The sequence below is a fragment of the Trachymyrmex cornetzi genome, unplaced genomic scaffold (genome assembly GCF_001594075.2).
Source record: "Trachymyrmex cornetzi isolate Tcor2-1 unplaced genomic scaffold, Tcor1.1 scaffold41, whole genome shotgun sequence".
NCBI lineage: Eukaryota > Metazoa > Arthropoda > Insecta > Hymenoptera > Formicidae > Trachymyrmex > Trachymyrmex cornetzi.
Window position 1 is genome coordinate 61146 of NW_017298854.1, and position 20151 is coordinate 81296.

A 20151-nucleotide genomic window follows, 5' to 3' on the forward strand; every position below is an offset into this window, starting at 1 on the left:
CACCTCCGATCATCCCCACCAGGATCGCCGATACACCACGCGGTCGTGTGTCGTCCCTGCGTCCTCCCGCACACGACATACGTCGGCCGCCACGCGACCAGTGCACACGCACATCCTGCAGCAGCAGTAGCAGTCTGCAGCAGCAGCGGTAGCAACGGCACCGGCCGAGAGTGCGTCCGATCGCCAGTCGCGCTTCTTCCTCCACGAGCACGCACGCGACCGCGAACGACGTCGCGGGTAGCCGCGGCACGTGGGCGCTGATAAACTCCCGCCACACCAGCGTGAGACAAGTGCGCCGAAGAACCCGAGTGCTCCTTTCGCTGTCCGGAAACCACATCCCGCCGCGTGGCCCTGACCTTCCGCAAGATTCCGTCCGCGCGAGTGTCACGAAACGTCACCGAGGAACTTGGAAGTCGCGCGACCTTCTTTCATCCGTGAAGAAATTGTCTCAACTTCGGACTTCCGGATTTTCTTTTTCGGGGATTTGAAAATCCTACCACGCGAGTTTTGCTATTCTTTTTTTTAATTCGTGGTGCTATTATCGCACAATCTACAACAAGAGATATCAGGGATTTTTGTGGGTCCTGCAAAGATTTCAAGCTTAGACTTTTAATTGTCTAACAAGTTCTACAGATCTACAGTGATAGACAAGCATCGATCGAATAGATGAGAATACTTCTCTCGAGAAAATTGTACGTCCATGAAAAGGAACACAAAGTGCTACATCAACAATAATAAAGACATCGGAAATTTTGTCAAGGATTTCGCGGGCCCTGCAAAGATTCTGATCTTCATTTTTTAATCATAATTACTTGATGGAACCTGTAGATTAATCATAGATACTTGGTGAAGATAGAATGACTTTTAATCGCTGAAGAAACTCCACCGATTTTTTATAAGGACAGTGATCAGACTTTAGATAGATATCAATCAAATAGATGAGGCTACTTCTCCCGAGAAAATCATACGCTCATGAAAAGAAACAAGAAGAGCTATATATCATGCTCATTTGATGACAGCAGTGTCGTCCGTGCGCTCCAGTTATTAGTTGATTGCTCGATCGCGATTTCCTTCGCCAGCTAAAAGCCGATTAGAGCACGGCCGATGCTTATCGCAGTCTGCTGACAATCATTCTCCATCGACTGCATTGCGGCTGCAATGACACCTCGTCCGTGCATCGTTATGGCATCGACACATCGCATTAGACGGTAGCGAAGTCAATCGACTAAGCACACCTTCGTGTCCTTACACGGGGCTGTTCATCGATCACATCGATCCTCCAGTCCGACCTTCTCTCTAACTTCCTCTACCTCTCTCGGGCGCAACATGTGGCGGGTGGTGGTCGCGCGCTCCGACGACAACAGCACCCTGCTGTCCTCCGAGATCACTTCCGGCGCGGTCGCGCCAGGTCACCTGTCGACGCTGCCGGCGCCGCCGTCGGGTCACCATTGGGGTTACCCGCCACCGCCGCATCATCCGCCGTATCAGCCGACGCCGCAGCACCCAGATATGCGTCACCATCATGACATGCGTCCTCCCGCCACCCACGGCGATCTGCGACACACTATCGCGACTGGTCCAGGTGACCTCAGGAGTCAGGAACTGCGACACGAGATGCAGCGGCCAGACCTGCGACATTCGACGGAGATGCAGAGGCATCAGGAGCTGTCCAGGCACCAGGACGTCCGGCATCAGGATATATCAAGCATGAGACCAGAGATGCCGGAGTTGCGCTCTAATCACGAGTTCTTAGAACTGAAGATTGAAACGGAATTGAGAAGTCAAGATAACAGTCAGCAACAACAACAGCAGCAGCAGCAGCAGCAGCAGCAACAGCAGGCGAGGACATCAGCAGAGGAATCTGAAGAGGACCATGAGCGATTCAGACTGCGACGACGTATTCTCGGAGGAGAGCGGCAAAGAGCCGTACGTATATATATTTTTTTACCTCTCCTTTCTTCAGCGTTATTTAATACAAAAGGCGAAAAAGATTTTTCGTATAAACAAATCGTATACACAAGAATTAAAGCAGTCCAGTTCAATTCATATTATAATATAGTTTCTAAAGTTTAGATCCTCTTTCTGAAAGAAGAAAGTCTGTCTTGCTCGGCAGAATTGAATAGATATTTCTAGTTTCTACCAAAATTGAATCTACATCTAAAATATTCTTAATTAAAATAATTAAAACATTCTTTAATATACTCGTTGAAACAATCAGATAGTCGGTCGCTCGCCGACGCGACATATTGCGCCTCTTTGTTTCGCGATAAAATCGCAATCAGGACGGTATTGTTTTAGCATGGTCGAAATTAATGAGCGAGTTGTCGAGCGTTCCGCGAGGTAGATCAACAATGTACAATTAAAACAACGTCCTCTCGCCCTCCCAGTCGCAAAAGTCCAGAACAAAGGAAGACCACAGACAGGCAGACAGACAGACAGACAGAATTGTCTTAACGCTGTTTCTCAACCCTTCCCTCGAAATTTTCTTTGCAGATGCAACTCGCCCGGTGGAGACTCATGCCAGCACGCGTCGCGGAAACGCAGGAGGGGGATGATCGAGAAGAAGCGGCGCGACAGGATTAACGCGTCTCTCGGCGAGCTAAGGAGATTGGTCCCGGCGGCGGCGAGGGATCCTCACAGCGGAAAGCTGGAGAAGGCCGAGATTCTGCAGCTTACCGTCGAGCATCTGCGCACGCTTCGCAGCAAGGGTAAGATCGTGCATCTTTTTCAACCCTCTCGCCTCCGTGCAACTCGAGTTTGTCGTTTAAATTAAGTCGTTCCACCGCGAAGCCTGCAAATCTCGTTCGTCTAATATTACTCTTGGCACCGCCAGGTGTTATTTTTATTTCTCAGCCCGTTTCCATCATTGGAGGTCAACTTTCATCTCGGTTCAACTTACTCTCTTCATCTTTTTTTAATTCTTACATAGAAAGTACAATATTTTGCTGAAGTAATTAAAAATTTAGATAGATACAGGTTTAAATAATTTTGTTGGACTATCAAAGTAATTATGTAGAAAACTCAAATATAATGAGTAATAACATCTTATCCTGTCTTATTCTAGCACAATTTTTTGTTTTATTTTACACAATTTAATTTGGTTTTATTTTATTTTATTTAAGCTTTGAATTTGTTTAATTAATTTGAAGAAACAATTGATTAAAGTTAATCTAATGAAAACGAACGTTAATCTTTTAGAACAAAGATTCTATAATTCAGGACAAAAAAGTTTTAGTAATTAAGAACAGTTTAATTTGATGGACTTTATATCCATTCCTGTTAATGTAGATTAATCCATCAGCTTAATTTATTTTTTATTCTTTTCTAGTTCTAAGAAATAGAAAAAAATAAAAATTAATTAGACCGATATTCGTCAAACAATGGGAGAAAATCAGTTTTGATTTAACTAATTCGTATTAACGACGCTGAGCAATCCAAGAATCGTTCGAGGTTTATCGCTTTCCGCAGGAAGTTACGTAACGGAAGTGCATATCGAAAGATATAACGGTGTTGAGTAATAAGATCCCTGAATCCGGAAGAAACGCCCTCTTTCCCGTTGCAACGCATAGCGGAACTCGAAGATGATCCTCCTGGATCAATAAGACACCTCTTTTCTCCGCTTGAGATTCCTCAAGCCCATCATTAGTGATCTCACGATTCGACTGCTCACACACTCGCATCAATTTGATTCTTCCGTCATTATTACGTCTTTCTGTCGGTGTTTTCAGCCCTTTATTTTCCACCGGAAGACACCTGTTGGCCGTAAGAGCGAACAGCGCTAACTGTAACTGCGTAACCGAATGCCCATCTGCCGTCTCTGCGTTTCCTTATTAAGCAGATTGATCGGAAGAGCGATTACCAGTAGATTCGTAAACGAGATTTCCAAGATTAGTATTTCGCAAGGTTTCTATGATTTTATATATTATAGCCATTCTTTTGTAATTTTTCAATACTTTTATACGAGTGGTATAAATATACCTATCTCATTTTATCACCATAATTATTTTTTATTACAAAAATAGCAGGGAAAAGTAGATAATTTAATCAACTTGAAAATTAATTAAAAAATATTCTCGGGGAAAATTTTTATTATAAACTTCAAATACTGCTTCACTTATATTTAGCAATATTATTACCTACATTTATTTTCACTATATAATATAAATTTTTTTATTTACAATTCTCTTTCTCTTTCTTTTATTTCTTGTTTTCTTTTCGTCAATGAGCGATTAGTTCATAGTAAATCTTTTCGAAAAATACGTCGTCGTGGAGAAAATCGCAAGAAAATCGTAATGGCATATGGTTTCCTATGAAGGCCGCAAAGGAGCTCGAACATAAACGGGATCCACGTGAGCAGGTGCTGGACCGGGCGCGTAGATCCTGTGGGAAGCACAGGAAGTCAACGACTCTCTGGAAGTGGTGTTCCCACGATTGGTGGCGGCGCGGCGGGCCCGGGGATGAGGTGTCCCGCGCGGCACCCCTCGCGAGGGAGGCGCTCGACGGATCGGGCCTGGGGCAGATGTCGAACCCTGTGGGAAACCAGCTAGCTACGCATAAGCGTGCACGGACACGCACCGCACCACCACGCGTGCGTTTGCATGCGTGCGAGTGCGTGTGCGCGAGCGCTCGCAATGGCCTCCTTATTTGTAAATGCGTGCGAGGGGCGCGACCCGTCCCCAAAAGTGAGCGATATTAAATTTAATATCGCCAAATAAAACCATCGCGGCATTCTGATTGGCGAGAACGATAGGAGCACTTATATATACATTCGGGAATTATGTTTCGATAGCGATTGCCTCGTTGTTTTACGTACAACCTTTTGTCAATTGCAGATTAAGTAATATCTTATCAAATAATGCATTTTTCTGTATCTGTTTTTAATATAGATTAACTTTAATTTTGGTTTAATTTATTTTATTCTTTTTTAACCCTTTATCTGCTATCATATATTTTTATTTCCTTTATTTTTCTGGATTTTTCTGGATTTTTCGTCCAATTAAGTTTTATTATTATTCTAGTCTTTCAAAAAATATGAACAAATTCTTTTCAACACCTCTATATATCACATTATCGAATAGTTTCCTAACTAAAATATTAAAATCTTTATTTATTAAGAATTGAAATTTGAATAAAAATGAGGAAATTTGAGAGCGAAATTTTGCTTGTGCTAAAAAATTCCACATTGCAGACGGAAATTTAAGGATTAGAAAAAGAGAAAGAGTAAATTAAACCGAGATTAAAGTACTACATCGATAGGAATGGAGACATTACATTTCCCTATAGTAATAAAAAAAAGTTTTATTTGATTTGACAAAGTTTTATCCAGTTTAAAAAAGTTTGATCTGGTTTGAAAAAGTTTTATCAAGTTTAATATTCCGAGTTTGACATTCTTTGATGTTTCACACACCCTTATTTCTTTTTTAATGTAAAGCAAGCCCCGGACATGTCCCGTTTATATAACTTCGTTTCCGAAGTTTCGAGGCCACTTATCGAGGCTTTAGGAAAGATCGATCGCGCAATGATTTGACGAACGAGAGCTTGTACGATACGCAGTAGCCTTTCTTTCGTATAAGTGATGTTTGCACAGGGCGGTCTGAGAACTTGCATAACAACGTAGGACACTCCACTTCGTTCGTAGTATGCGTGCGTATCTCGGATGTGGCCCGCGAGGCCGACCTATGGGGGTCTAAACGATTCCCACGCTACCTGTCCCATTCCACATTATACACAATGAGCCGCCTGCTACTAAAGCCAAGGCGCCCATCTCGCCTCGGTGCACGTACGCCCCGGACTATTGTTGCGCCGCGAAAACCAAAAGTGCACAAAGGATCTCTCGCCGTCCGCAGATGCACTTCCACGTTGTCAATCTGCGAGCCGGCCGGAACGTGATTCGAGGAAAGCGCCGGAAAAACCGGCGATATCATCTTTTGACACCTGCTTTCTTTAACACGGCATCTTCGTCGGGGAATAATATTCCCAGGAAATGAACTGCAACATTGGCGTCTTAAATAATTGTATAGCGAAACGATGTGGAGAAATTCAAGTTTTCAATGCATTTTCATATCTACGTACACTATTAAAAATATCGTATTAAAAATTCTTTAATTTCTACTTTGTCTCCATATTTACGCTTCCCCGAAGTATTCGATAACGAGTTAAGATCTAATTTAACTTTAAGTTAAACCAACTTCCGTCTCGTTCAGAGTTTCTTCTAATTAATAGTTATCAGCATCGCTTCTCCTTACAAATATATATAGAGATCATTATAAATTCGAGAAGACTTTCTTTATCGTGCATTTTAAAATCTTCGAATATATGTATGAAATTAAGGACTACGATTTTATTAATATCGCATTATACGATCTTAATCATAAATATAAAGCACTTCCAAAAGTTGACGTAAGCATTCTATATCTTATAACAAGAAATGCATAAAAAATTAAAAGTACAGTTTTGTTGAAAATAATATTTACTTCTATAATATAATAGCTTTAATATTTAATTAGTTTTTCTTTGACTTTTATTATCGCCTTTTCCAACAAAACGCAATAAATTGAGGGTGCTTTATATTTATAGCTAAGGGGCTGTATTATTATTGGTTTATTAATATATTAACATCATATTATTATTATCATCATAATACTATTATTATTAGTTTATCGCGCTGAACGATAATCGAGATTGTCGTCATAATCACAATGCAAATTGCAATTACAGGACCAGAGGGCTACGATAGCACGAAGCTGGCTATGGATTACCACGCAGTAGGCTGGGGCGAATGCGCCGCCGAGGTCGGTCGCTACCTGGTGACTATGGAGGGCCTGGACGAGAGAGATCCCCTTCGACTGCGTCTGCTGTCGCACCTGCAGAGCTTCCATCGAGAGCATCCGCCGTCGGCCGTACCCTCGGCGGTGCCTTCGGCTCCCACGACATTGACGTCCACCTCCACTGCCAGCAGCTACGAACCACCGCCGAGCACGGTCTCCGCCGGAATGCCGCCTGGTCCGGGTGCCATGCCGCCGCTTTTGGGCGGCGGCACCCTCGGCTGGGGCCAGTATCCCGGACAGTATCCCCAGCAGCAGCACGGAAAGCCTTACCGACCCTGGGGCGCGGAATTGGCGTACTGACCGTGAACCCTTGATTCGCAATCGATGAAGGTTTGGCGCAAGAGCGGTGTAATCCGAAAAAATATCGTTTTAATATGATTTCGCTACTTTTCTTTTCCTCTTATAAAGTTTTATATATGATATGAGATATACGAAACGTAAGTGGTTTCCAAGCAGGTCAACATATTACGATAATATCAAAATGATATTAGAATGAATCATGACTAATCGAAAAGTGAATTTTAATAATCATTTTGAAGCCATATTTTGATGTCATGACTTTTTGTCCTGCCTGGACCTGAAGACAGGGTGGTTTTTAAATATTCTAAAAGATTTTCAGATTACGTGACCAAAATGACTTAGTTTCAAAGATACACTTATTCTTGGATCCGCCTCTGATTTGAATAGAAATATAATATTAGTCACAAAAGATGAACCTCCATATTTTTGAAATATACACAAAGTTTTATAACATTTTAATAACTCGAATGATTTTCGAATTTTTTTTTTAAACGAGATTTTTCCTTCGATTTTAATACTGTTCGATTTTTATATCTTTAAAAATAAGCCATTTTTCGGATATATGGTTTTCGTCTTAAATTAACGTGAGTAATTGCCTCTTAAAATTTTTTAGAATATTTAAGGATCATCCTATATATCGAGCATCACAGAGGAAGATGTAAATTATACCGCTCTTTTGTCAATTATTCATTTATATAAGACTTAATTACAGGTGATGTATTCACGCTCATGTTAATAAGTCAATTGTTTATTTTTTCGAGGATTTGTTAATAGTAAAGTATACGATTTGCAATGTTTACAATTAGCGAATATTATAGCAGCATGAAACAAGACTAACGTGAGCGGCGAATTTTGCCGTTTTTTTTTGTGTACATATAATATACATTTTGTACAATGTTTTGACACTTCGAACATATCTCAGGAACTTCCACAACGATCAAATCTATATATCAATATATTTTCAATGAGTGAGATAATGATAGTCATGCGGGTACCTAACTGAAAAAAAGATATTTATTGATAAAGAAAAATTTGTATATATAAATTGTACATACGTTTTTGTAAATAATAAGAATTCGTAATTTTATCAAATATCTCGTAATCGGCTGCACCGATATTTTTATGGTATCGCCGTTTGTCTCGTTCGCGCTCGTCACAAAGCGATAAATGATTGCGCGAGCGTTTAAAGTTCAGCACCAATAAAAAAGAAGATAAAAGAAAAAGGAACGGTCGTTATACGCATTCGCAACGTGCCATTACGCATTTCAGTATATACGTGTGAGAGAAATCCAAGTATTTTGCAATACAATTTTGTAATAAAGTGATAACACGAAGAATACAAATAGAATCTTGTCGCATGTAATTTCCCCCTTTGCACTTTCCTCCAACAGAGTTCAATCAATAACGCGTTTCCAAGAACCGTGGCGTTAATCGAAATATACGCGAATCGTAGGAAACTATGTGACCTCGAATCTGGTGTTCTTGTTAGATAACCGAAATTGGGTAGTGTTCCTGGAGAAGCAGAGTAAATTGAATCCGGCAGCTACGTCCTCATCAATCATTCACAAAATCTGGTAACTTAAATCTGGTAAAACTCGATACTGTCCATCGAAGATGTTTACACATTCTATTACAAAATCTGTTTACGATTATTCCGGTCTGAAATACGGATATCTGAATTGACCGAATTTATAGTGCGACGAAACCATCAGTAGCGGTCATCTTGGAAAAAACATCTGATTGCGATTATTTTATTTTATCAGAGAAATTTTCTCTTTTTTGTTACAGAAATTATTTTAATAAATTGTTAGAATTGCACCACGCAGAATTTTTAATAATTTACTAAACTTGCAAACAATTCAGCAGCAAAAATATATCGTTTGCCGCAGGTTTTAGAATTTTTCGCGATTTCTATATAAACTTGTAAATTTTTCACAGAACTTCTATATAATTTTATAGAATTTATAACTTTTTAGAAAATTTCTCAGATTTTTTATATGAATTGGAACAGTTTTTAGAGAAATATATACCGAGAAAATTTACATTTTTCTCAAATTTTTCGTATACGTGAATTATGAAATATTTTAAGATATTTTAATTGAAAGTATAAAATATTATCAATATTTTATTCGATATATTTTCAACACTTTTATGGCTGCAGTGAAGATTTAATTATTCGTGCACACACACACACACACACACACACACACACACACACACACACACACACACATAAAACACTACCATACAAACAGCAAGTAGACCGTGAGTCCTAGGCCATATTCGGTGCAATTACTTCATTTTGCATCACCTTGTCATACGTGACAAACGAGCGGGCTTTTGTGTATTCTACGCAGCCGTGCCTCGCGAAAACTGACAGAAAATTGCGAGCTAGAATTTACGCGTTCGGGGAAGAGGAAGAGAAAACGCTGTCGCTCTACTCCTTTTCTCATGCAAAACTCTATTGCAGACGCAGAATATTCTCGGATAGAACAATGCGGGGCTTACGACCCTTCCCGTTCGCATTATATTCGCAAACCAGTTTTGCGAGTCATTAGCTTCGCGACACAATTCGCGTGTGCGCCCGCGCATCTTTTTTTTCTTCTTTCTTGCCATTTTTTTTTTAATAAACCGGCCCGATAATTAGCCACGGCTACTTTTTTGTTCTCGCGCGCTCTTCGCTCGAGACAGCGTCGACAAAACCTAATTTTCGGGAATTACTGATATTGCGTGGCCACGTGCGACCCATTGTGCGGAGCGTGCTCGTTACGCGCGATCCTCCTTCAGTCGCACGCGCGCATAATTGCGCGAAACGCGCCCACGTGGTCTCCTGTCAAAACTTGACGCCGCTCATCAGAATAACGTAAAACGGAAAGGTTGTTTTCCGAGTCAGTGGTGCGAACTGTTCGACCTACATTGAAATTACTGATACTGCGATTGATACTAGGTAAGAGCACGAAAAAAAGTGAGATAAATAATACTAGTAAAGTATCTGAGCCGAATGAAGCCCAGCACTAAATAAGGCTCACTAATAAAGATTTTATTTTTATTGTTAGTGCATTTCAATACTCCCATAAAAAGAATTTTTTTTTAATAAAATAAATTAGGGTTATTCGATCCAGGTATCTTTATATGAGTCGATATGTAAAAGCTATATTCGAAATTGTAAAAAAACTAAATATTGGAACTCTTGCATTCCTTAACCCTTTGTTTACGAATTAAACGTTTTAAAAATGTGATAAAGTATTTAGAAACCCTATAAAATCTAGAGAGGAAAGTGGGTCTAATTACAAAAGAAATTAAATTCTCAAATCCCTATACTGTTGCGAATGCAGTTAAAAGTCCATCAGTCATATTTAATAAAAATGGCAAACAATTTGTGCCAAAATCAGTCAGGATCCTTTGTCCAGCTGCAAATGCATTCTATTTTAATAAACAAATTGTATTTCTCTTGTCATATTATATACGTTTCGTTATCTAAAACAATGATTTTTTTCTTAATTTTTTAAAAAAGCTTTTATTGATAGCTTAAATGAAAAACATATATATAAGTTTTTTCGTGCGCGCTGTCACCAAAAAACATTTCAAGAAATAACAATTTTTGTCAATTGGCTACTTATATAAAGTAGTATATTTAGGAAACCATATTGCGTCAAGTTTCTCTTGAGACTCGTCATATCATTGATTTTTAAATAAGTCTCTAGAAATCTTCATAGAAAAATCTCAAGAGGATCTTTTTAAGAGGATCTTCTAAGGTAGCTCTTGACTTTAAACAAAAACTTACAATTTTAAAAGGAATATAAGGAAGGCTTCGCATTGCAACCGATATCAAAAGAAAACGTATCTTTGAAATCGACGCATAAATAGATATCGCAAAAATCGTTATCAAGCTCCATGTTATAAGTATAGATTATATTGTCGTATAGACCGCCATACAGCGCAGATCGTTTCAGCAATATTGTAGCAACATTGCAACGTTCCAATAATATTGTAGCAACATTGCAATGTCCCAATAATATTGTAGCAACATTGCAACGTTCCAATAATATTGCAGTAACATTGCAAACGTTGCAGTAATGTTGCTACACGCTTCTGTGCTGTATAGGAGGGTTTGCAAACACGCAAAATTATAAAGGCAAAGCTATAGCTGGCTGTTCGCGAGGGACTATAACTCTTATTATATATTTCTCCAGAATGATCGTTACGCCGCGCTGCGCGCCGTAATGAGAAAATCGCGCGATCGATATCATTACCAATTCAAACGAAGGACTTCTGAATACCTGCGATACGTTTTGTAGCACGGCCGTTATGTATATCTCTTAAACACGTCGCGCGATCAATAAAACTCATATGATGACAGGGGGTCATGGGAACACGTCCGGGTTCGTCAATAAAACCATTTTATTTACGATACTCACATCCTCTTTACAAAGTCACAGCCTTATCGAGACGATAAAGTATATCAACACGCATCATCCATATTATACATCTATATTTATATAATTCCTCTTTTATATATATATAAATTCTGCATCTATACATAGATATAAGTCATTAAAGCTCTTCTTCTTTTTCTTCTTCTTCTTTTTTTGTCTTCTTACAATAAATCAACACCCGTAGGAAGAATGAAAATGTATCTTGCTACTTTTTAGTGAAGATTGATTTTGCGCGCTTTGAGCAAAGGTGCCGGAAACAATCGGAAATAGAAGAACTCGGTTCGAGTGAGTCAGGCCGGTGCGACTTATTGCATGTAAATACCCTCGAACTTGGCGAAAGGTAAATTCAAAATGAGTCTTACGAAAGAACTATTTGTTTTACATAAGTTGGTTTGCGAAATACAAAAATGGCTTGTAGAGATATGGTCCTCTTTTAGGACAAGAGCACATGATAGACAAAAAACCTATTCTTTTTCCATACCCCAAGACTGAATTTATATGGTTCTTTCTTTTTTCTTTTCACATTGGAAAGAAAAAGACAAAAGATAAACTGTGCAAGAAGTTTAGTCTTGGAGTATGGATAAAAACAGGCTTAAACTTTTTTTTTCCTAAATTAAAATTGTTTAAACATTTGGAAGAAATTAAAAATTGTAATTTAGTGATATATTTTGTCTTGATAAGCACTATCATTACGCCTTTTTAGGCTGTCCTTTTTTGTTACTTGTTTAATTTTTAATTCTCCAAACCATTTAGATAATTAGCATTAATTAAAATTGTGTTATATCTATGTGCATGTAATGTCCAGACGACATGCAATGTCTAGGAGTTGTCTTTACGATGCTTTTTAGATATCTTTTAGACATGTATGTTCTAAAAGATATCTTTACCTTTTACACGTGTACGTTGTATGGACATTGTATGGCACATTGTGTGGTAATGTTACATACATTACCATGAACTTTTCATAAATGACACAACAGTCGGCCGACACTTCATATATCGTGTGCTCTTGTCCTGGGAATTAAAATCTGATTTGCCTGTATCGAGGGTCGAATGTATCGACTAACTAATCTAACGGATGCACCTTGACCGCGCGAAATATTGAACACCTAGGACGATTATACAGCGTAAAAGTGACGACGACATCGAGTTTAGGAGTTCGGAGAACTGCGCCTTAGAAATCTTTATATCCCTGATAAATAACGGGAGTACAATCAGAGCGTTCTGCCCAAGATTGATCGATAAATGTCTTACATTTTGATTCGTCGATACGTATAATACAACCGCGGGTGCCGCAGAAAGACATGCGTCAGTGCATAGTTTAAGTGAAGAAGTAAATAGTTTTAATTTTTCTCGTTATTCTAAATCTCGTGTTACTCTAATCACTATAGTCTAACGTCCCCTGAAGTTTCTCTCCTTTGGGGTTTACAATTACTTAGAGAATTACAGATTATTTCTAAACGGAATCGTGAGGCTCATAACATATTCTCATAATAGGCTTTCTACAATAAGCCATCACCTAAACTTCAAGTCTTAAGAAATTAACTATTCACAGTCAAAAACTGTGCAAAAAATAGTCGACTATGATTGATTAATTCTTTAAGACTTAAAACTTGAAGCTTAGGCTTAATGGCTTATTCCAGAAAACTCTTAAGACTTGTAGGTAAGAACTTACAAGTGCTTATAACTTTATGCAATATTACAGCAATTTATAGCTTCCTGCTGGCCGTAAGATTTATGAGAAAAATTAAATCGTAAATATTTATGAATGATCGATTTTAGGATACATATGTATAAAATAACATCAATTATAAGTTCTTACAAGTCTTACGAGAACAAGTTTTGAATTTTACGATTCTACTTAGAATTGATCCATTAAATTATCTGGACAAGGTCCCGTGGATTTACGTGTCTAGGACGCGAAGGGGACTCGCGAGAGAGCCGCGAGAATAAATAATTAATTGTCTAAAAAACAGTTCGTGACACCGAAAACAGTATATTGCAAAATAGTGATCCACGAGTTAGACCCGATATGATAAAACCGCGCGGATGGAAAAGTCCTAATTGTATCTCTATTTTGGACGTCATTCCCGCGCGCGAATGGTTGTCGATACACGCTAGGCGATATATATTTTTTTGTACTACGTCACATATTGCTATTCTCTATGTCGAAAGAGATGATGACGGGCGGAGCGTCGCGCTGCTCCTTTCCTCACTTGCGCGACGTACTTATAGAAAAACATAGTGGTGGCAACTATAAAGATGACAACTGTACAAATTTTATATGTGGAATTAATGTACATAATTGAATAAATTAACACACGTAATTGAATAAATTATTTCATAGTTGCGATAATTATGCGCAGATAGTTTGATAAATCAGTAACTTTTTAAAAGGAGACTATGTTGAAAAATAATAAAAAAAAAATATTTTTGTACAAGAAATCACCCCATTCAATTGTATTATAGGTTTGTCTTCACCCTGTATAAAATTTGTATAATTGCCATCTTTATACTTTATAGTTGTCATCACTATTTTTTTTCTAAGTGTGAGAAACGACAAAAGAAAAACGAAAAAAGATCCACCATTAGTGCCAGAACTGGATCGTCAAGTGGACCAACTTAATTGTCAATGTATGACTGCGCTCGTAATCAAGGCTATTTTATCAGGTAACAGATTTGCGGTAATAAATAAGTACGTAGGATACGTCTGTTCTATAAAATTATGGCGTTAAATGAGATCGCTGAAAAATACAAGTCGGCGCTAGAAAATAAATCTAGAACTGGAAGACTAACCGGAAATAAAACGTTGTCTCTTCACTGCGTTCCTATCTCTCGATGATACGCCGAGGGAATCGATCGAGATATACGGCTATAATATAATCCGAGGTCCAGCCACAGAGCATTTTTCATCTTTTCGACGTGCGACATGTATCTATCGAAAAATAAAGGAGCGCGTAAAAGCGCCCGTATGTCTGTGTTGCGTGCGTATGCACTTGTACATACATGGACGAGTTTGCTAAAATATCTAAAAATTTAGATAGATCTAAAAATAAATCTAAAAATTTTAAAATAATTTAGTTGGACCATTAAAATAATTATGGAAATTTTCATTAAAATAATTATGGAATTTCTCCATACAGAACGACGCTTCAATCAAACAGCACAGATTCCTAGAGGACGTCCTGAAGATATTCGTATATCCTTTGAACATCCCCAGGATGTATCCCGGATAAAGTGTACTATTAGGAATGTTATAATATTATTACAATATTGTCGAAACGTGAAGTTACTGAAATATTACTGGTACGTTGCAAATGATGGTGCAAAATTGATGGAATAAATCTATGGGCAAACATGATAATCAATGCTACAAAAAGTTTTAACAATCTAGCAATCAGCTTGAGTGTTTTACGTAATTATTTTGATAGACCAACAAAATTATTTTCAGATTCGTGCAGTCTAGCTAAATTTTTACATACTTCAACAAAACCGTTCTTTCTGTATGTCGTGTATGGTGTGTGTATATGTATGTGTGTTGAGTGGCACGGATTACGGAGGGATCGTGATTAACCCTTAACCAGTTTTGACACCCTAGCAACTAGCTTGAGTATTTTACGTAATTATTTTGATAGACCAACAAAATTATTTTCAGATTCGTGTCTAGCTAAATTTTTACGTACTTCAACAAAACCGTTCTTTCTGTATGTTCATGTGTGGTGTATGCGGTGTGTGTGTGTTGTGTGTGTTGTGAGTGGCACGGATTACGGAGGGATCGTGATTAACCCTTAACCAGTTACAGGTTTTCGATAAATATTCTCTTTGGTATGGCTATTGCACTAATCATCGCGAGGCTCTTTGAAAAAAAAAGGAAGAAAAAAAATGCCGGACGAGTACTAGTACTCACCAGTTAAGGGTTAAATATTCGTATCGAGCGGCGCGAGTGCGATTCATTTCCACCCTCTCGGGGATGATCGCCGGCGAATTCGATCGCGAGGCAAACGAGCCGGGGAGGGGAGAAGCAGGGCGCCGGTCCGTGTCGCCTAGCGGCACGGACGTTAGATTATCATCTCGTTCTCCCTGTTCTCGTTCCTCTGGTTCTCCTCGTACTCGTCGCAGCAGCAACAGTTCGACGTGCAGTCCTCCTGGTTCTCGGCCACGTACGTCATGTACGTATCGATACTTTTGGCGTCCAGGGACGGCAGGGACCACGAGAGCGAGGTCGTTTCGAGGTCCGGGATGGCCGTGTGCCAGGAGCTGGGATTATGCGACCTTTTGGCCTTGCGGCTTCTGGTGGACAGCTTCTTGATTGCCTACAAAAGAGGAAGCGTAGGTCGCTCTGATGAATAACGAGCGAAAAGAAAAAGAAAACGAGAGAGAGAGAGAGAGAGAGAGAGAGAAAAGGAAAGTGCACCCTGTCGCGAAAAAGGTCGTCACGAGTTACATGGCTAATAAAGCTAGTTACACGATAGAGTTATCCATTAACACGTCACAACACTTAAGGACATCGATCCGTAATAATTGACCGTCACGCGGGGAAATTTCACGCCTAGGCGGAATGACGTAAACAGCAACGTGTGATTTAATCTTTCACAACGTGTGTGCCGCTAAAATCTCACATGGAACAACACGAGGGTGGGTTAAATAAGACTCGGCGTTCAAGCTACCTGAAGCAAAGCAAACCGGACCACCGGAGTGATTCGTCGAGCGAAGACCGGTACGATGGATTTGGATTCCACAATTGCCGCACTTACGGGGCGAAAATTAGGTCGCACCACGAAACATGCAGCGATCGGGGAACCGAGCAATACACCGAAGAAGTCAGTCGTCCGTCTCGTTAAAAAAACGGGGACCATCACTTACCCGCAGGATCCTGCGGCCGGACTTGCCGAGGAATTTCTTCAGCATCGCGGCCGATCGTGGTCACCCTCGTCTCGTAAGGAAATAACCCTCTTCGCCGATCGTTCTTCGGCGCCGCGGGCGCGAGAATCTGAATACGCGCCGGGATTGATTTTCGGCTCGTATGCGCGCCTCTCTTATCCGCGCCCTTACGGTCCGCCTACGTTCGCGCCGTCGTTGCGGATCGATGCGAACGCAACGGCGTCACGCGACGAAATACCGCTCCGGAACGCCGCGCCTCCCCATTTATGACCCCGACCGACGTCCCATGCTCCGATCTCACACGATCATCCCCGAGCCACCCGAGACCGCGGCATCTCTCACGTCGCAACCCCCTCGTCGTGATCACGGGGAAGACTTCCGGAGTGGCGTGCTCCAGGCACTTAACCCTCGCGGAGATGGGAACTAATGAGCGACCGGTAATTACGCCCAGCTTGACGCAACAGTAATTTCCATTCCGCGGTGGCGAATCACCCTTCCAACTTAGATTGATTTTAATTGACGGTCTTAAATGCGACGGATAAACTTCTGCTTATCTGACATTTCGCAATTCGTGCCTGATTCTATATACTGCATGAACTGCTTATTAACATGATAGAGAATTTCTCGCTTGGGAAAGAGAGATTAATTCTCATTTTGTCGCACTTTAATTTTATTTCTAAATCCTTCTCATCGTAACTTTTTTTCGTTTTTCTTTTTCACAGGAAATGTTAGAGTTCAGGTTTAAACTCATTTCTCCTAAAGCGACAGTATTACTCACATATATTCGTTGTGGCATAAATTATAATAAATAAAGTTTGCCATAAATGCAAACGAGGATTCGTCGTAGAAATGTAGGCCACTCGTAATTGTGATAATGTGATATACACTCACAATCAATTATAACGCAGTTTTTATCATTTTTTGACCAAGCTAACATTTCTCTTGTTCCTTCAAACAATCGCTTGATTTCTTTCTTTCATCCCCTAATTTCCCTTAACTAATTATATTAATACAAAATTAATCAATTAATCAAAAATTGAATATAATTTATAATGTTACATTTCTCTAATATTTCTCATAACGTTTACAAAAATATGTACTATAATGATAAAATATGAATATTTTATAAAATATTATGATAAAGTATTGTATTTGTACCGGTATTATATTTAAGAATATATTACATGCATAGTTTTTAACCAAATTAAAAAATTACAACTTTTTTTATATTGTATTTAAAAGTAATACAAAAAAGATAAGCGCCGATTTAGAATTTAAATAAAAAGTATTTTAATAATTATAGACACGCTTTAAAAAAAATAAAGATAAAATAAGATATTTTTTATTTAAACTATGAAATGATTTAACATTAACTTTATTGTTTCATATGTATTTAATATTTATTTTTATACAGAAAATGTAAATTTTTAATTCAAATAATTTTTTGGAGAGATTACACACTTGATACATTCTTAAAATATAAGTACATGTAACAAATAAGAAAACCAAAACGGTTCCATCTGTCCGTAACCAGAGAATGCGAGGTACCGATTAATCAATGCACAATTCGATAAGGAATACGCGTGCGTGCGAGTCCTCGCTGCAATGCACTGTGCGATGGGACAGAACGAGTGCTCAATGGTCCGTGGGGAATAGAGGCGAGAATAAGAACGAATTGGATTAATGCACGAGTGATTGAATGAGAAAAACTATCGCGAGAGGCAATCGCTGATTGACGAAACGCTGATATAAGTGATAATTTTATTAGATCACGATTCTGAACGATTAATTCATCCTCAATTCAAGTAGCAATCATTTTAGATGATGGTATCTCAATATTTATATCGTATTATAATTTATCTTACATCAGCATGTATCACGTTCGTAGAAAAGTAACACAAATAAAAAATTAGTACTGTGAGTGTAGCGTTTGAATTTTGAAAACTCGTGACAACAACATAGTTTTAAAGAACACATTTTAAAATATTATTTGGTAAAAAATCACTTTTTTGTCAAAATATCATGGTACATTTCCAGAAGAGTTTTTCGTGAAAAATACGATGCCGTTGATAGAATTTTTTGCATAGCACGTTAGGAAAACGTCATTTTTTGTCAATTTTATCTCAATTTATTCAAAATTCTGACGTGCTATGCAAAAAATTCAGTCAACCGCTTGTTTAGTGCAAAAAAATCTTTGAGACATGACTATGATATACAATTCGGAGAAAAGTAACATTTCGAAAAAAAATTGGGTTGAATAATGTAATTGAATACACATAATTGAAAATATTATACATGAAAAGTAAGCAAAGTTATAAATACTCATTAAGGCTCCTCTTCACTCATCACTAGACTGCGGAACTTTATGTAAAATACTTAACTGAATGTTTTGCATAAAATGCATATTTTGCAATTTTGTAAATTTACAGATGGCAATCTCAATTTTTTTACTTCACCTTTTAATAACTCTTTAACGAACAACGATTGACGGCTAAAACTGTCCGATAGTTAATATTCAGTTAAGTATTTTGCATAAAGTTCCGCAGTCTACTCATCACTACTATCTTAGAGTGTGACGTCAGACGCGAAAAATACACAATAACAATTCTTGCAAATTATATTTGAATAAAATTATTCTTCAATAAAGCAACATTTGCAGTCGATGAATGGACATAAAATATACCGAAAATTATTTTCTCGTTTCGGGGAAAATTAATGTTATATGTTTATTTGTATGTTAATTTCTATGTTAACTTGATAGTTTATCATAGTCATAAACAAATTCACATTCATGCATATTTATTTATTAATATTCAATTCGTTTCTTTGGAGCAAATTTAACACTTAAATGAGAGTTCGCTGCTATTTGTGTATTCTTCTAGATCTAAGATCTGATGATTGGCTGATCTAAAAAAATACATTAATAATTCATTAATAACTTAACATTAATAACTTAAGTTGAGAGAGCTCACTCAATTGTTATAGGAGCGAAACAAAAAAAGAGTTTTCGATATATTTTATAAAACAATTATATCAATTGTAAGTAGATATATTGTGTTAAACATATTTTTAAATTAACATATTTTGCAAGAATTTATATTGTATATTTTTGCTTCTGACGTCACACTTTGTATAATAATAATTCAACAGAAGTCTTAATTAAAACGTTGTTTAAACTCAGAATTAAAAAATCCTCTGCTGAAAGTTGTTAATTTTGACCAAATTTGAAATTTTCTGTCAACACAGCGACGTCGAAAAAATATTTACAAACTCAGTACGCCCGGGAAAAAATGTTTTATATAAAATTATATAAAACTATATATAATATTTTATACATATAATTGTATATAAATAGACATGTTTTACACATATTATTATACATAATTATATATAAAACATTTTTTCCCGAGCGATTACGTAACATTAAATCTGAGAAAATGTGACTTGACGACATCAGAAATCTAGGTTCAAAGTTCAATATTATTCCAATTAAGCGCACAGAGTTAATTAATTTTCGTTTGTCCGTAGATATTATTTATCGTTGTTTATGAATTACTTATCGAATAGTTCCGATTTACGCACCTGTGCTGCGTAAACGCGCGTGTAGTACGTGTAAAGAGTAAGGACAAAGCACGAGTCGGCATGTGCGCGTGCGTACGCGTGCACGTGTACGCACGTGCACTACCACATGTACCCATACAAATATG

General features: G+C 38.2%; 2 protein-coding genes across 2 annotated transcripts; one reads left to right on the top strand and one right to left on the bottom strand.

The window, feature by feature from the left end:
• The first annotated feature begins 1216 nt into the window (after positions 1–1216).
• Hey (Hairy/E(spl)-related with YRPW motif) lies at positions 1217–7168 on the top strand. The gene is given in 4 exon segments (XM_018512436.1): positions 1217–1838; positions 1840–1926; positions 2494–2708; positions 6718–7168. Coding segments are annotated over 4 exon segments (1224 nt in total). The 5' UTR covers positions 1217–1326; the 3' UTR covers positions 7128–7168.
• Positions 7169–15076: 7908 nt separating this feature from the next.
• LOC108764285 (uncharacterized) lies at positions 15077–16798 on the bottom strand. Its single transcript, XM_018512435.1, has 2 exons — positions 16427–16798; positions 15077–15876 (listed from the first exon to the last, which is right to left on the bottom strand). The coding sequence occupies exons 1-2, from the start codon at positions 16469–16471 to the stop codon at positions 15622–15624; spliced, it is 300 nt and encodes a 99-aa protein (XP_018367937.1). The 5' UTR covers positions 16472–16798; the 3' UTR covers positions 15077–15621.
• Positions 16799–20151: the final 3353 nt, after the last annotated feature.